Source organism: Delphinapterus leucas, chromosome 10 (genome assembly GCF_059928025.1).
Source record: "Delphinapterus leucas isolate spDelLeu-1000000601 "Yukka" chromosome 10, BTC_Dleu_Yukka2, whole genome shotgun sequence".
Lineage (NCBI taxonomy): Eukaryota > Metazoa > Chordata > Mammalia > Artiodactyla > Monodontidae > Delphinapterus > Delphinapterus leucas.
In genome coordinates, this window is record NC_143138.1 from 67380985 (window position 1) to 67397212 (window position 16228).

Genomic DNA, 16228 nt, shown 5'->3' on the forward strand with positions numbered 1-16228 from the left:
AAAGCGCAAGCGTAATGGTGAACTATGTCCCTAGGGTGCTTCACCATCTTCCTGCAGGGGTCAAAGGGCCTCTCTGTCACAACCCTGCCTCACAGCCCCCGCCTGGGCACTGAGTCTCAGCCCTTCTCAACCCCAGGACTGGCCTCTGGAGGATGGGCTGGGGGCCCCATCTCTGTGACATGTCGGGGGTGGGTGGGTAGCAGGCTTGGAGCTGTGCTCAGTGAGAGCCAAGGAGTGACCTGAGGGCATGAGGCGAGAGGCAAATCCCTGCCCACACCTCTGTCCAGCCTTAGCCAGGGAGCGTTCTCCATTCTTCTGAGGGCAAACAGGTCCTGAGTGGTTAAAAGACTGCCCCAAGGTCACCCAGCTAGAGAGGGAGGCCCTTACTTCCCCTCTGTGCCTGTCTAGACAGGCCCCCCAGCACCCCTTCAAGACCCCTGCTGTCCCCAGGACCCTGTGATGGGAACACTCATGGCTACTCCCTCAAAGTGTGACTAGGTCCCAATCCAGTCCCAGAACCAGGTCACAACCTGCAGAGCCGTCCTGGGGCCCTGCAGCTTCTCCTCTTCATCCTCTAAGTAGGGAAACTGAGTCTCCAACAGGCCAGATGTGTGCTCAAGATTGCACAGCTGGGCACTGGTGCTAGGACCATACCAGGTGGCCTGATGCTGAGGCTGGGACCTGTACCCCAGCTGTGGGACAGGAATCTGAGGGGAAAGACCCTCTAGGAAAAGACTGGCCTGAAGGAGAGACAGAAGTCCTGGCCAGAGGTTTCCCATTCATCAGCAAGGGACTCAGTGAGCAGGGCCTGCCACTGCTGATCCCACCTTGCTCGCCCTCCTCCTTCCCCTTAGCCTTCGTAGCCCTCACTGCTCACCAGCCTGGGCAGTACACTTGCACCTAACATCCCACTTTCACCTGTGCCCCCTCACCCGCCTATTGCCCCTCCTCCCAGGCATGCACGCCCCGCTTTTTCCCTATTGTTTCTGGTTGTCCACTCTGTGCCTATCCCTGGGCTGGATGCTGGGTACCGCAGAGGTTGTGCCAGACCTGAGCCTGTCCTGGCAGAGCCCTTAGAGGGACCCTGCACTCAGTGCTGAGAGAGGGGAGTCTAAGGAGGCACCCACAGTCAGGGAGGGCTTCCTGGAGGCAAGGACCCCAGTTGTGGCCTCAGCACCCCCTCCCCCTCACCTAGGTCACTGCCCCTCCTGTGAGCCTCTCTCTGTGGAGTGGCCAGCGGGTTCCAGGAAGCGTCCCCTCGCTCTGCAGTGCCGATTCCAAGAACCGCGGCTCCTGGCAGCACTTGCTCAGGATCCTTTCCTAGAACATAGGCCTCGCCCCACCCAGGCTGCTGGGGTCTCATTGGACAGCTGGCAAAGGGAATGAAGGAGGGAGTGCCCTGGGCGGGGTCCTCTGTAGAGTCCGGACGCTGGGAGGTGGGCCTAGGCTGTCAGCCTGGAGAGGGTGGCCACACTAGGGTCGGGGGACAGGAGGTCAATGTGTGTGAAGGCACTTTGACTCCCAGTCAGCTAGGGGGCGGGGTAGGCCCAATGAGTTCAGCTCACAGCCTCCCTGCACACACAGGAGGCTCACCCCTTGGACCCAGAACTTGGGCTCAGCTTGCTACACTCCATCCTCGATCCCCCGACCCCCATCCCAGGGTCCCATCTCATAGGCAAATGGCACAAGCCTTACTCTGGCCTCAGAGCAGGCCTTCATCAGATAACCTCCAGAGGTATAGGCCAGGGGACAGGAGTGGCAGGTTCTGAGCAGTGAAGGGGGGATGGGACAGTTGGTCCTTGGAAGGACATGACACCTGTATTATTAATCTTATAATTTCACCTTGCCTGATTATGATGGAGGAAGTCACCCCATCCAACACCCTCAGCAAGGTGGGTGGGGGTTGGGGGTGACAGGCCCTGATTCATGGGCAAGGACAGGGCCTAACTTCCTTCAAGGTCACTGGGCCTCCCACTCTGGGGCGTGTCCTCCACCCCTGCCACCTCTGAGCTGGCACCAGGCCTGCCCGCCCGTCTGGGACCTGCCAGATCATGTTGAGCAACCAGTTCCTGAGAAGCGTTGAAGGCTGTTTGGTTTAAAATTAACTCCCCGCTACCCCTCCCCTGCCTGCAGGCCTCCTCCGAGTTCTTGGAAGAGGCGCTCTGCTCTTTCTTCCTGGGAAGAGGCCTCTAGCCACAGCTGCTGCGATTCCAGCAAAAACACCTCACCCAGGGTGGGGGTGGGGGGTGCCCATTCCACGCCTTCTCTGCCCTCTAGTTCTCTGCCCTCTGTGAGGCCCAGGGATACTCCTGGAGCCTAACATGCCCCAGTTCATCCACTGAGACCCAGAGGAGAAAGGGGGTGACTGTCAGGGTGCTAAGAGCAGGTGCTGCTGCCCCAAAGCCCACAGCTCCGCATTCAGGCACCTGCTGGCTCTGAAGAGAAAAAGGGCTATAGAGACCCAGTCTGAGCACCTCTGGGGTAGAGAGAGTATGAGCTGATCGCACTGACAGCAAACCCAGGACTTTGGTCTACTTTAAGACATGTATGGCTCAGAGAGATAAAGCAATCTGCCCAGGGTCACCCAGCTTTGCCTGCCTAAGCTCAGCCTGCCCACTAGATGCCAGGCTGACAACACTGACCTCGCAAGGATGCCCAGAGGCCAGACCCCGCATGCACTCACACTGGCATTAGAGCTCTCTTTTTCTCTTACTCACACTCCTCTAACTGCTCCGGAAACCCATCTCCTTCTGGATAAGCCTTCATTTTCTAGTGTTTCCTTGGGCTCCATGTTTCTATGGTTTTGGAGAAAAGGTTTCCTGAGAACCTGCTCTCCTAACAACTCCTCCTACCATGGCCATCTACCCAAAGGAGCTGAGAAATACAAAGGAATGTTGGCCAAGTGGAAAGGTCAACACACACGCGCGCACACACACACACACACACACACACACATTGATGTTGCTCAGAAGTAGGGCTGGTGGGGGTGGGGAGGGGAGAAGTGCTTCTTAGGAGAAGGCTGAGAGGCGAGAAGCACTTTTAAAAACAAAGCTTTGGCCCAACCCAAACTATGAGTGAAGTCCTCACCTCTGATGGAGGAGGAGCCCGGCTCTGGTGACAGGAAGGGCCCAGTCTGGCTCATCGGCGCTGGGTGTGGGGAGTCCCTGGAACAGGGCTGTGCCTGGGGAGCATTTGCTGGGTGCCACTCCCCTTCCAGCCACATCATCAGAGTGTGGATCTCCCTAGCGGGGACTGTGCAGTGAAACAGTCCTAGAGGACTGCCTGGAGGAGTTGTGGCCATCCCAAGTTCCCTCAGCCCTCAGAGGCCACTTCTTGCACTCTGGGCCCTGCCTGCTTCAACCAGGCCTGAGTCATGGAAGCAACTGCCTTTCCATTGAGCATAAAGCTTTGGCCACACAAAAAGGCTCCTCCTGCTTTGGGCCTGCCACATCTCCTGCTCAGAGATGAGCATCAGCTTCTACTCACCCCGTATTCCCCCAAAACTAGGCATAGCCACTCTCCAACCACCCTGTGGCAGGGCACTTCCACTATCTCTGTTAGACAGATGGGGAAACTGGGATTTCCCTGGCAGTCCAGTGGTTAAGACTTTGTGCTTCCAATGCAGGGGACGTGGGTTCGATCCCTGGTCAGGGAACTAAGATACCACATGCCATGCGGAGTGGACAGAAAAAAAAAAAAAAAAAGAGCTCTTGGCTGTTTGCGCTCCAAGGAGGAGCTGTGGAGGAGGCAGCTGCTTGGCTGGGGAAAGAGGGAGCCAGAGCCCACCTCACCTGCGACTCAGCAAAAAAAAGACATGGGGAAACTGAGGCTCCAAGAAGCTAAACCATTCGCTTGAGATCCTACAGTGATTTTGGAGGCTCTGAAATTTGAACTCTGCCTGAGTTCTTTCCACTTGGCTAATTTGCCTCTTCAAAGACATCCCCAGGAGACTTTCATGGGAAGCATGGTGTATATGTGTGTGAGAGAGAGAAATTTAGTCAAAGAATGGCTGTTTTGAATTTGTTATGGAAAGTATGTTTTCTACTCCCCAGGCTGAAGAGACCTGGGAAAACTCGGGCTCCAGGGAGATTCCCTAGGATGCAGTGGGTGCCCAACACAGGCATGAATAAATGCAGGAGAAGTTAAGGAAGACTTCTCAGAAAAGGAGCATTTGAGTTGGACTTTGAAGGGTGAGTAAGAGTTTGCCCTGGCACAACTGAGGAAGAGGACGTTCCAGGATGAATGATATCCTGGTATGTGGAGGGCTGTTTGGAGGGAAGCAGAATGAAATGGCTTGTTGGCAGTTTGGGAATCCATGTCTTGGAGCCTGGGGTAAGGCACAAGCAAGATATGAGGGGAGCCTGTGAATATCACTAAATGAGGAAGGCAGGACAAGTTTGGGTTTGCAAGCCCCTCACTCTGGAGATGGTGGTAGGGCTGAGGGAGCCAGTGAGGAGGCCATTAGGATGGTCCATTCAGGTTGGTGAGTGATGGTAAGGCTAGATCTGGGCAAGGCAGCCATGGGGAGCAGCAGGAGAGCAGCTTGAGAAGGACCAGGGGCAAGGTAGACAGACGTGGAGATCAACAGGTGGGGGGCGCATGTGGGGGCTGTGGAGGCATGATGGGGGGAGAGTGGAGGCATGTCTAGGGGACAGTGAAGAGTCCAGGTCTGGACAGGGGGAGTCTGGAGGGCCTTGAACCAGGCTGTTCATGTTCCTAGTCAGAAGGCAGCAGACTCAAGTTCAAGAGTTCTAGGGTGAGGGGGACAGGCCCTGACCTGGGATTCAAAGCCCTGGGCTCCAGCCCTGTATGGCCACTTCCTCTCTGGGTGACTGTGGACAAGCTAGCCTGACTCTCTGGGTCTCAGGCTTGCAGCTTTGAAATGGGACAGACCCAGAGGTGCTACCCAGCTCACCTCCCTCACCTGTGGCTCACCTCTGAGGGCACAGACCACCGAGGGCGTGGAAAGTAACAGGCCTGAGGGAGACCCATCCTCCTGGTGTGGACAAGGGTAGCAGATGGCCTAGTCTCTACTGGAGCTGCAAGGGAAGTTGCTAGAAGGTTAGGCTGGTCTAGCCTCCACCCCAGCCCATGCAGAGACCAGACAAAGGGTCTATTCACCATGACTGGAACCCAAGGCCTCGGTTGGCAAATGATGCCTGAAGGTGGAGGGCTGGGCTGGCAGGGCAGCATCAAAGCTAGTGGGGTGAGGGGCTGCTTATAGCTCCAGGGAGTTCCAGGCAGCTCCCCTGTAGCTCCCATGGGGACCTCAGGGGACATCAACACCTGTCCGGGGACTTCCCTGGTGGTCCAGTGGTAGAGAATTCGCCTTCCAATGCATGGGACACGGGTTTGATCCCTGGTGGGGGAACTAAGATCCCACGTGCCATGGGGCAACTAAGCCCACATGCCACAACTACTGAGCCTGTGCGCCTCAACTAGAGAGCCCACGTGCCGCAACTACACAGCCCACGCACTCTGGAGCCTGCGCGCCACAACTACACGGCCCACGTGCCCTGGAGCCTGCGCGCCACAACTAGAGAGAAGCCTGTGAGCTGCAACGAAGAGCCCGCGTGCCGCAATGATGATCCCACATACTGCAATTAAGACCCGACGCAGCCTAAAAAAAAAAACCCTGCCCTGCCCACCTCTCAAATGGGATTAAAACAAGGGACAAGGAATAGTTACAGTGACAGCTGCAGCAGCTGCCAGGTTGAACCCTCAGGCTCTCCTCAGTATCAACTTATAAATCCTCCTGGGCCCCCCATGTCCCCTCTGAGAGACGTGCTGTCACTCTCCCCATTTCATAGCTAAGGAATCTTATGAGGTTCAGTGAGGTTGAGGGAAACAGCCCCCCCCAAACCAAGTGTACAGCACATAATCCAGACTGGAGGGGAGGTGGGGGTAAAACCAGGGTTGGAGGGAAATGCTAGCCAGGAGTAAACCTCCAGGGACCTCCTGTCTTAAGTATCAGATGTGGGAGCCCCAGCCTGCTGCCCCAGAGTGACCATTGGAATGGCCCCTTGGGTGGTGGCTGTGCAGCCTGCCTAAGCTGGGGAGGGGGCCCATACCCTGCAGTTGGCGTGGGGAGGACACCTTCACCAGGAGAGGCTGTTGAATTTCTGGCAAAGCTCCAACCTGCTTTATATTAAAACTGGTCTAACAGGTTGGTATGAAAGGGCTGCCCAGGCCTGTGCAGGCTCCACTTCTCCTGAAGAAAGAGGGCCTTTGTGAGGTCCCAGAATCCTCCTGCCTTCTTGATTAGGACTTATTTCAGGCTCTTGGCTCCTCTGTTTCACTGTGGAGCTGTGCTGGGTGGGAGGGTTCCCATCTGAGAGTGGAGCCAGCCTGGCCATGTCCCCAGACCTGTTCAGACCCATGTTTGCCCTTGATCCAGCAAGATTTGCTCAGTTGGCAGATTAGAAGCTGGGCCCAGGTGCAGAGACCCCAATGGTTCAGGGCGTGTTAGGACATACGGTGATCACGGGTGAAGCCTCCCAGCAAGACCTCTCATTGACTGACAAGAGAAACCTGAATGGCCTAGTGGCATCTCTGTCCCAGAATTTTTCCAGAGGGGCATCGTGAGTCCGAGGATGGACACCACGTAGGATCAATCTGCAAACCCATTTCCCCGTGGCCTGACAGAATCCTCTAGGGCAGTCCCCAGCCCCCCTCCTCCAAAAAGCCTTCCTGAATTGCCTGGCCTTCTACATGTCCCCAGTGCCTTGTGAGGGCCAAGGCCTTAGCATGCCAGCCCCTGGGAGGCAGAGCAGAGCAACAGTTTATACAAACGAGGTCTTGAGTCAGGGTTTGAACCCCGGCTCTGCCCCTCACAAGTTGTGTGACCCTGAAAAAGCCACCACCTCTCTCTGAGTCTTACCTCTTCTGCTGTAAATGGGGACCTCTGCTGGTGTGCAAGGCTGCAGTGAGAACTTAATGGGGCACGAGCCGCACCCAGGATCACCTCGCCTCCTCTGCTCTCCACCACACCCTACTCCTCCATATCCCATACCTCTCAACCTCCTTCTGGCCTCTGGCCCCCAGGCCCTTGTGGCGCCACCCCCCCCACCCCCAGCTGACAGGTTCACTCCTTAGAACTGAGCACTGGATCATAGCTTGTCCCTGCTAAACACTGAAGGGGCGCTGCACTGCACCAGAGCACAATCCATGTGCACCCTCTGCCCTCTCCCCCCACCCTCTGTCTCCTCAGCCCTCCTGGGCAGCCAGCCATCTTCTGGTCACACCAGGTTTGTTCCTGCCTCAGGGCCATTGCACTGGAGCTCCTTCCACCTGGGATGTCCTTTCTCTAAGTTGTCTGCATAGCCAGTTCCTGCTCTTTGCTCGGGTGTCCAGGCTCAGTGCCACCCTGCTCCAGAGCTTTCCCCGACCCTCTCATCGGCAGCAGTGTCCCCACACCCAAAGCACTTTCTTCCCCGCCTCCTGCTTTGCTTTCATTTCACTCTCAAAACTCATCCTGAGTGCCCATTTGTTTACTTGTTTATCTCTCGCCTACCAGCCCATGAGTCCCACAAGGATGGGGAGTGTGTCCATCGTATTCCCTGCTGTGTCCCCAGGGCCCAAATGGAGTCTGGCCCAGTTTGTGCCCAAAGAGCACGTGTGCTGGTGAAGGACTTAATTGGTAAAGGGTTACCATCAGTTATTGTTTGTATGTTGTGCAGGGTCTTGTGCGCCCTCCAGTCAGCTCCTTTCTTCCTCCTCCGTCAGTGCTGGTAGGTGTGCTCCTTTCACCAGCCCAGAACCACCCAGGGGTGATTGCAGTGACCAGAGGATTTTCAGCATCTGTTAGGCTGGGTCTCTGACTTGGGTCTGGGGCCCGATGACATGCTCTCCACTGATCCTGTTCTAACTAGGCGTCACTCACTCCCTTGGTAGGGAAACATGAAAATAAGATTGAAGCAGATTGGGACTTCCCTGGCGGTCCAGTGGTTAAGACTCCGTGCTTCCAAGGCAGGGGCTGTGGGTTCGATCCCTAGTTGGGGAACTAAGATCCCACATGCTGCGCGGTGCAGCCAAAAAAAAAAAAAAAAAGATTGAAGCAGAAAAGTATCGGGGGTCAGAAGTAGCTGTAGGCCCTCCTCAGGCAAGAGCTGGACCCTGGCTTGGGCTGAGGCGACGGGGAATGGGATAGGACCCTTTTGGTCAGGCCAGTGGCTCCAGAGACCTTAGCAGGCAGGAACGCGAGGGGATAAAGCCAGCATCCAAGAACAACTCACCTGAAAGCTGCCCCCCTACCCCAGCTGCCCGTCCTCGCCACCTCATGTAGCAGTGCAGGGGCAGGTGGGCAGTCAGGACCCCTCAGGCTTAGCTCTGCTCTGTGCCTCACCTCCTCAGCCAGTCCCTTGCCCCCTCTGGGCCTCAGTTTCCTCATCTGTGAAATATGGGTAATATTTAGACCTACTCCCAGGGTTGTGGTGAGCATTACATGAGGTGCAAAGCCCTTGTCTGTTGCCAGCACCCGGTGGGCACCCTGAGACGTGTCCTCTCTGTGGACAACGAAGGGCTTCCTCCTGCTCCAGCACTTTCTGTCTGGGTCATGGCACCAGGTGGTGAAGAGCCTGCCTTTGGCCCTTCTGTGTCTGCTACCCACCCACTGGGTGACTCAGATCTCGGGGTGGAGCAGACAGAGGGGTCACCTCAGGTATTTTGGGAGTCATCAAGGGGCTGGGATCCAGGCTGAAACAATGAGGAACTGCAGACATCCCTGGCAGGGTCATGGTGACCTGGAGGAGGTGTTTGTTGGGCCCTGCAGCCAGCAATGGAGAAGGCACCAGGCGGGACACGTGGGCCTGGGCACCACTCCGATAAAGACAGCCCTCACCCACTTCTTGCTCACTCTCACCCAACATCAGCTCCATTCTTTCCCACTACTATCTCCGTGCCCCCAAGGTTCTGTGCCTCCATAGTTCTTGATTTATTTTTTTTGCGATACGCCGGCCTCTCACTGTTGTGGCCTCTCCTGTTGCGGAGCACAGGCTCCGGACGCGCAGGCTCAGCGGCCATGGCTCACGGGCCCAGCCGCTCCGCGGCATGTGGGATCTTCCCCGACCGGGGCACGAACCCGCGTCCCCTGCATCGGCAGGCGGACTCTCAACCACTGCACCACCAGGGAAGCCCCATAGTTCTTGATTTTTATCCTTTCCTGCCTCCTCCTCCTCATCAACATTGTCACTCCTCACACCTTCCTGCCTTCAATCTGCCGACATTTGCCTCTTCTAATCTGCAGCTTTTAATTGTCTAAGGGCTAAGAAGATAGAAAGGTTAGAACTGTTTCTAAAATAAGGGTTAAAGGCTATGAATGAGGTTCACAGGAGCATTCCTGTGAGTTACTCAAGTAAAGGTGCAGAAAATTTCAGGACATAGTGGGATTCCAGGTGCTGAAGTGCTCCAAAGGCAGACCATCAGATGATGGAGAGCGTTTTCATTTTAATTGCTTTTTCACCTACTTCTGATATGCAGGACCCTGAGTGAGAGAGTACCCAAACCCCAATCAGCCTAGACCAGAGCCCCATTAGCCCCATCCCAGGCCAGACCCTGCCAGCTTACTGGCCACTATCCACAACTCAACTGTTCCACTCCACTGCACAGAATGACCCTTCCCCAGGCCTCCTTGTGGTCAGGAATATAAGCTTCCCAGTCATGCCCTGGTGCCTTTGCATGCCCTGTACCTTCTCCTTGGAATGACTGGCCCTGACTTCTCTGATTGTTGGTCTCCTCATCTCAAAAGACGCTGCCCCCAGGAGTAGTCCACAGTCCCCATCCCCCTAGTATTCTCCACTTTCAATCTTTAATTGACATCACTTACACATCTCTCCGACCTGGTGCTCCTCTGCCACCACCCCCCACCTGACACTGGGCAGTGACCCTGCAGGCAATCCAACTGGCCTTCATCTCCTGCATCCCACCCTCCAAGGGGAAAATAGGGAATGAGTGAAGAAAGGCTTCTCGCTATCCCCTCCACTCTTTACTGGGTGCCCTAGCAGGGCCTGCTCTGCCACATAGGTCTCTGGGCCTCTGCTGACCCAGATGTAAAGTGGGGGATAATGATAGTAAGATCAAAGGGGACAAACTGTGTACAACTCAAAAGAGGCCCCACTGAGGGCTCCATAAATGAAAGGTACAATTTTATTGTCATTACAGAAAAATCAGTGAAAAAAAAATGACTACCAAACTGTGGGTTTTTTTTTTTTTTTAGAAATAATTATTTTATAAAGTCTTATCAGATATGTATTTTCTTTCCTTCTTTCATGTGCAGGCACCTTCCTGGGCAGGAAGCAGACCCATCAGAGGTGGAGTGGCAGCCCTCAAACTACCATGCTCCTCCCTGACACGGCACCCACACTCATGCAGGGCCTGTGCCCCAGCGAGACCAGCTCTGTGCAGACAGGGCTCTGCCCTGCAAGGGGGTGAGTAGCAGGCTCTGCAAGGCGCTAACACTTTGGCTCTCTTTTCTTGTTTATTCACCCATCCTCCCAAAACAGGGCTGGAGGCAGAAGAGGGTGGACACCTTCACAGGTGGGTGGGTCAGCGCCAGGACACCCAGGACTGCCTTGGGTCCAGCAACACGTCTCAGGAAGAGGCTCTCGGCTGGGAGGAACCAGAGAAGCTGAGGCAGGGCTGGGGTCTCTGGAGCACTCAGGGCTCAGGCAGAGAGGTGGGGTTGGCTCTCCAACCCAAGGAGAATAAATAAATAAATACTATATAACTGTGCCGTCCCCCAGCCTGGCCTGCTCCCGCAGAAGGGGACTGTCAGTGTCAACCTCAGTTCCTCTGGCTGCCATCCCCCCTGAGACAGAGGCTGGCTGAAAGGAGGGGGCCTGCCCCACCCTGTGGACTGAGAAACCAGGGCCGGCCAAGTCTACGCAGTTCAGGAGGCCACAGCAGGTGAGTTGGGGCCTGGGCCCAGCCCACAGGGTGAGACGAGGTCCTGCCAGTCCCCTCTTCTGTCACATGGCCCACCACAATGGAGCCACATGGGAGCTGGGGGCGCTGACCTCCAAGTCGTGTGACACTCCTCCCTACCCCTCACCCCCAGCCTTGTTCCTGCAGACCCTTCCTGGTCCAGCTGCCAGATGCATGTGGCACCAGGAGGACTGGAGGAGGGATAGTGGGAGCCCAAGTCCAGCTGGAGTCGGTGTCCCCTCCAGGGTCTGGCTGGGTGAGGCTAGGCGGTTGCTTGGCTGGGTCAGAGCTGGAAGGGGTACTGTCGGAGGTAGTCAGCCATGCGCCGGGGTAGTGGCAGGCAGTCCACATCAGCCACCAGACGGTTGATGACGAGGCGGCACAGGTGCTGCAGGCTTCGGGTGCTGCTTTTGCGCACAAAGGGCTGCACCAGTTTTAGGTGTACAGCAGTAGCAGGCAGTGCTGGGTCACCAGGTGCATCTTCCTTAGGGGTAGGCAGGGCTTGGGTGGTTGCAAGGTCAGGACTGTCACTTCGGGTATCTGCAGCACAGGAGGCCACATAGTGCTGCACAAGGCTGACCACATCTGGGAAGGCCAGGATGCGCGGCCTGGACAGGCAGTTGGAGTCCAGGCGGAAGCTGGAGTCGGCGTACTCAATGCGCACGTTGGTGGGGCCACGGGTGGTTTTGACCGACAATGTGAACAGGTAGCTGGGGTGGGTGCTGTCACGTACTAGGAATGTGCCCTCTGGCATCTTCTGCAGGTGTTGCCGGGCCTCACTGGCCGTAATGGAACCCCAGTACCAGCCTAGGCAAGTGGAGAGGGGGCTAAGAGACTGGTCACAGTGGAAATTAGTTGGGTGCACCAACCCAGGGCAAGGCAGGGCTCAGCCTCTCTCTTCACATCTCCCTGGGGAGTGCTGTACCCCTTCTCTCCCATCAGACTCTTCTGGCCAGAGCCATGCCTCTCAAATTAGACACAACAGGCAGAGCTAAACTTTCCCCATCAGACTTCAGGACAAGTCCTGCCTCCCTCCTCAGACTCACCAGATTCCCGAAGGTACGAGAAGGTCTTGGCTATGCACAGCAGATCTTCTTCGGGGTCCAGCACCTTGGGCTCACCCTCTGGCTGGGCTGGGGACTCCTCTGCTGCTTCCTCCAGGAAGGCACCAGCAGGTAAAGGCTGCATAGCTGGTTCGGGCAGCTCCAGGGACTGGGCCCACAGGGGCCGCTGCCCGATCTGCTCCACAGCCAGCAAAGGACAAGGTCTAGAAAGAGGTGGATGGGCGCTGAGTGGAGGCCCTGTGCTCTCCCCATTTCCAGAGATCCCCTCTGCCCCAGACTGGCTATGTGACCTCTGGCCAGTCTATCTCACTATGAGTCCTAGTTTCCCCTCTGCCCACCCACGGGCTCAATGAGACCAGTACCCCACCTCCCACTTGTCATCACAAAAGGCCCCTTGATTACTTCCCCCACATATGAACCCTCTTCTGAAAGAGACTTCTCCACCCTTCTGCATTTGTTAAACAGTAATTACAGTCATCCCTCAGTATCCGCGGGGGATTGGTTATGGGAGCCCCCGTGGATACGAAAATCTGCGGAGGCTGAAGTCCCTTATATGAATGGCGTAGCACAGTGAATACTTTGGGCCCTCCATATCCATGGGTTTCGCATCTGCAGATACGAAGGGTCAACTGTAATCTCTCTATTTTGCACCAACCAAATACACTTCATTCTCTATAGGCATCTCTAGCTCACAGTGGCCAGTTGGTGTTCTCACCACACTGACAGGATCCAGTACAAAGAGGCTTCACAGTGGTGCCCTCCTGGCAGTGGTGGGCCAATTAAATGGCACTTGTCCTGGTTGAGCCGAGGGATTGGTCACATGCTACCTCCCCATAGATAGGAGTATCTGTCAAAGGGACCTAGGTCCACACTGGCCAGGGCTTAGGGGCTGGAATAATATCCCCAAACAGGTCAGACACCCATCCTGTTCTCTCCTCCTCCCAGCTGAGGGTATAGGATAGACAGTGGCCTCTAAAGGCACTGACAAGTCCCACCTCCCATAAATATGAGCTCCCACCAAAGGGCAGGGTACTCATCCCACATTCCAGATCCTACCCTGACGAGCCTGCCCTACGAGGCACTATGATCTTATGCAAACACTGTTCTTCACTAGACGTCAGTTTCCCCTCCTCAATGAGGGGTCCTACTAGCCCAGACACTGAGGGGTTCGGTCACACCATATTTTCAGATGGCTAGAGTTGGGTTGCTGAACTGGCCCCAATCTGAGCAGTAGCTTCCCTTTAGGGGAAGCCCACCCAGCATGGTGATCCTGGGGCTTCCTGGGATTGAGGGGCATGGCCCTGGTTTCCAAGGAAGAGACTGCTGGTCCTCTCCCACTCACTCATCACAAAATAAATCCTCGGGTCTTGGGTCTGGTTCTCCGCTGGCCTCAAGACACCAAATAATGAAACCCTGGGCCCTACCCTAAAGGAGAACTCATAACCCAAAGTCATAAAAGCAAAGAATGTTAGGGGGAAGTCAGGGTCTGCCTGTTCCTGAGCTGAGTCTGCCAGGCTAAAGGAAGGAGTAGCGGGGAAGGCACCGCAGGCTGAGATGATGGTATGGGTAAACACTGACAGGTACTGCTTACGAGGCAGGAAGAGGTGGGCAGGAACCGGCAGCAGGAGTCAGGCAGAGGAACCAGATCTGACAGTGTAAGTTATACAGTGTAGGTTATAGGTGACTCTTAGAAGATTTTAACAAATCAGGGGCCCGTGACCACTCAAGAGAAGGGGCCATAAGACCCTAGCATACCACAGCCTGCTAATACTTTTCCACCCCTACCCTGGCTGTACTACGGGAGCTCTGGAATCCCTGTTGGGGAGCTAGAGGCTGAGTTTCAAGGAACTGGTTGATGGCCTGCCTGCTGGAACCCAGAGCTCAGCTCAGGCCCAGGAGCCTTCTAGGAGTATGGGAGGTGTCATTGTCGTGGCAGTGGCTGTTATGTTCCAGGTGTGGGTGGCCAGTATGTGTGTGTGCCTGCTGTGGAGCCCAGCCTGTGAGTTCTGCCTGGGCACATAAGCCAATGAGGCAAACTCAGCCCTGAGCGGGGATCCCTCAGCAAAGCTGACAACCCATACCTACAATTGGGAATCCCTGCACCCTACCTCAGGAGGGCACCAGCTGGTCTGTGGCTGTGTGTGTGTGTAGGTCTTAAAAATCTTGCTTTCCCTGCTGTGGAGCACCCATTCACATCTTCTTTCATTCTCCCCGGAACTTTCTGAGCTCCTGTCAGATCAGTTGGGAGAGCATCAGACCCTTGGTTGAAGGGGATCCTGAGGCTCTGGCCAGAAGGACTGTGCCAAGAATGCTCAGCTGAGGCCAAGACTCTGTCTTATCAGTCCCCATCCCACCCCCACATTTTGGGAAACTTGGAGAAGGGAGGCAGGAGCCAAGGTCCTTCTCACATTGGGATCCCATTTTGGGCTGAGAGGAGGGCTGAGGACATTGTGGGGGTACCTCAGGCAGGACTGGGCCAAACCTAGGCTCTCCCAACAGCTGCTTGTTCAGCAGGTGCCAACCAGGGGAGAGGCAAGGATCTCAGGCTGGCTTCCCAAGAACAGCCTAATTGCTAGCCGAGGCAGGAGAGTGGATGACAGGACAGAGAAGGGCAGGGGCTGGCCCAAGGTCACAGTAGACTGTTGGGCCGGCAGGCTAGGATAGAGCGCTCCGGGCCCAGACGGCTGGGCAGGTGAGCCACGCCTTGGAGGACGCGCTGCCTGAGGCGTCTACCTTCTCCCACGCTTAGCCCACCCTGTTTCTCCTGTCGCCAGCCAACCCCCAGTTTCCCTACCCTCAGTGCCAGTAGAGGTGGTGACGATGTTGTCACCCTTCCCTGTTTTCTCTCTCGAGGTCTTTCCGCGCTCGATCATTTCCGACCGGTCAAGCCCTCTTAATGCTCGGCAGCTAGCACGAGGCCAGTACTCTGCCGCGTGCCGGCGCAGAGCTGGGCGGGGGCGGAGAGCCGCGCTTACCCCTGAACGCAGAGGACCATGTCACGGCAGCGGCAGCGGCTGCTCCGGAGCTGGGGCTCGGCCTGACGGCGGCTGCTGGAGGGAGCCAGGGGGCGCGGGTCGCGCTCGCAAGGCAGGCTCCTGGGGCGCACGAGCGGCGGGTCGGGACTGAGAGGTGGCGGCGCGGGCCGGCCGGGAGGGCGCGTGGGGCGGGCCGGGAGGGCGGGGCGAGCAGCCTAATCTTTTGTCCTCTGTGTCCCAGCCCTTCCCGGAAGCGACGTCTTCCTAGAACCGCCGGCTGTGCGGCCGGGCGGGGAGGGGTGCAGGCGAGGGAGTCGGTTCCCTGGTCTGCGGCCGAGGGCCGCTAAAGGAAACACCTTTGACAGAGTTCCAAGAACTTTCCAGGAAAATGGGGCGGGGCTCCGCGCGCCGACCAATCGCAGCGCAGGAGGTGGAGCCGAGTGGTCACGCAGGGCCAATTACAGCGCTTGGACCCGAGGCTGACGTGACCAAGCCGGGTTGAGAGTGACCTAGAGAACATTAGGGAAAGTCCAGGTTGAAAAGGGCTAGGGAGGGGCAGGTGCTCTACCTACCGGAGCCCAGATTTCTTTCGGGCACTCCGCTTCGTTGGGAACAGGCCCCCTTATCTCTCTGTAGAACCGGTGGCAGCACGAGGGCGCGGTCACCGGCCTGTCCGCCCAGCTAGCGGCTCCTCCAAGGCGGTCTGTCTGGTGTGCGGGGGCCCCCTGTGGGCTGCACTTGGACCCCTGGACTCTGTTTCCGGGGAGGTGGGTAGCAAAGGGTGTGGTTTGGAGAGGGACATTAGGGGAGGGAAGGGGTACAGAGGGAGTACTCAGATACGCGCAGCTTCACGGGGGTCAAGCCTGCGGCCACCACAGCCAAGAGGATCCAGGCGAGAACGTTTTCACTGAGAGTTGGGGGAGAAGGCACCATCCCAACCTTTGCACCAGGCAGGGCCATCCAGTCTCGGCCCCAGCCTGTCCTCTGGCCGGCCCTCTAATCAGGGAAGAAATGACTACCGACTTGAGGGGCAGGCAGGCCCCCAGCTCACCCCACAGGACAGTTCACATGTGTCTCTGGGTTGGTGGGTTCCCTAAAAATGTGAGAGAGAGACCTGGAGCTCCAAACACCCAGAGATAAACTGAAGATGGGGGGTAACGGTAGAGAGAAGGATCAGTGACACCCCCTCCCATCTACATGGAGCACTTGATACATTTGATTCTCAACAGCTGGTATTACCCCCATTATGCCGAGCCCCAGGGAACAAAA

The 16228-nt window shown here is 56.6% G+C and overlaps 3 protein-coding genes across 7 annotated transcripts in view; 2 read left to right on the forward strand and 1 right to left on the reverse strand.

Annotated features, from left to right (window-relative positions):
* HEMK1 (HemK methyltransferase 1, mitochondrial release factors N(5)-glutamine) overlaps window positions 1-10386 on the forward strand; it is a 34040-nt gene extending 23654 nt beyond the window's left edge. Inside the window, exons 11-12 of one of the 2 annotated variants that reach the window (XM_089919410.1) lie at window positions 4053-4190; window positions 10274-10386. In XM_089919410.1, the coding sequence (XP_089775536.1) occupies window positions 4053-4146 (94 nt within the window). In that variant the 3' untranslated portion in view covers window positions 4147-4190; window positions 10274-10386. Of the gene's footprint in view, window positions 1-4052; window positions 4191-10273 lie in introns of those variants that run through there. The other variant, XM_022573011.3, reaches the window with a different exon arrangement.
* Window positions 10093-15157, reverse strand: CISH (cytokine inducible SH2 containing protein). Of its 3 annotated transcripts, none has more exons than XM_022573014.3 (3): window positions 14960-15157; window positions 11967-12187; window positions 10093-11727 (listed from the first exon to the last, which is right to left on the reverse strand). In XM_022573014.3, exons 1-3 carry the CDS (start codon window positions 14977-14979, stop codon window positions 11204-11206), a joined length of 765 nt encoding a protein of 254 aa, XP_022428722.1. In that variant the 5' UTR covers window positions 14980-15157; the 3' UTR covers window positions 10093-11203. The 3 variants fall into 3 exon arrangements, with proteins under 3 accessions (XP_022428722.1, XP_089775540.1, XP_022428723.1); XM_089919414.1 differs by lacking the exon at window positions 14960-15157 and adding an exon at window positions 14739-14951; XM_022573015.3 differs by lacking the exon at window positions 14960-15157 and adding an exon at window positions 14779-14900.
* Window positions 10797-16228, forward strand: part of MAPKAPK3 (MAPK activated protein kinase 3) — a 37427-nt gene continuing 31995 nt past the window's right edge. For both annotated transcript variants that reach the window (XM_022573009.3, XM_030762397.2), the window contains exon 1: window positions 10797-10902. The gene's annotated coding sequence lies outside the window, so the exon portion shown is untranslated. The remainder of the gene's footprint in view (window positions 10903-16228) is intronic.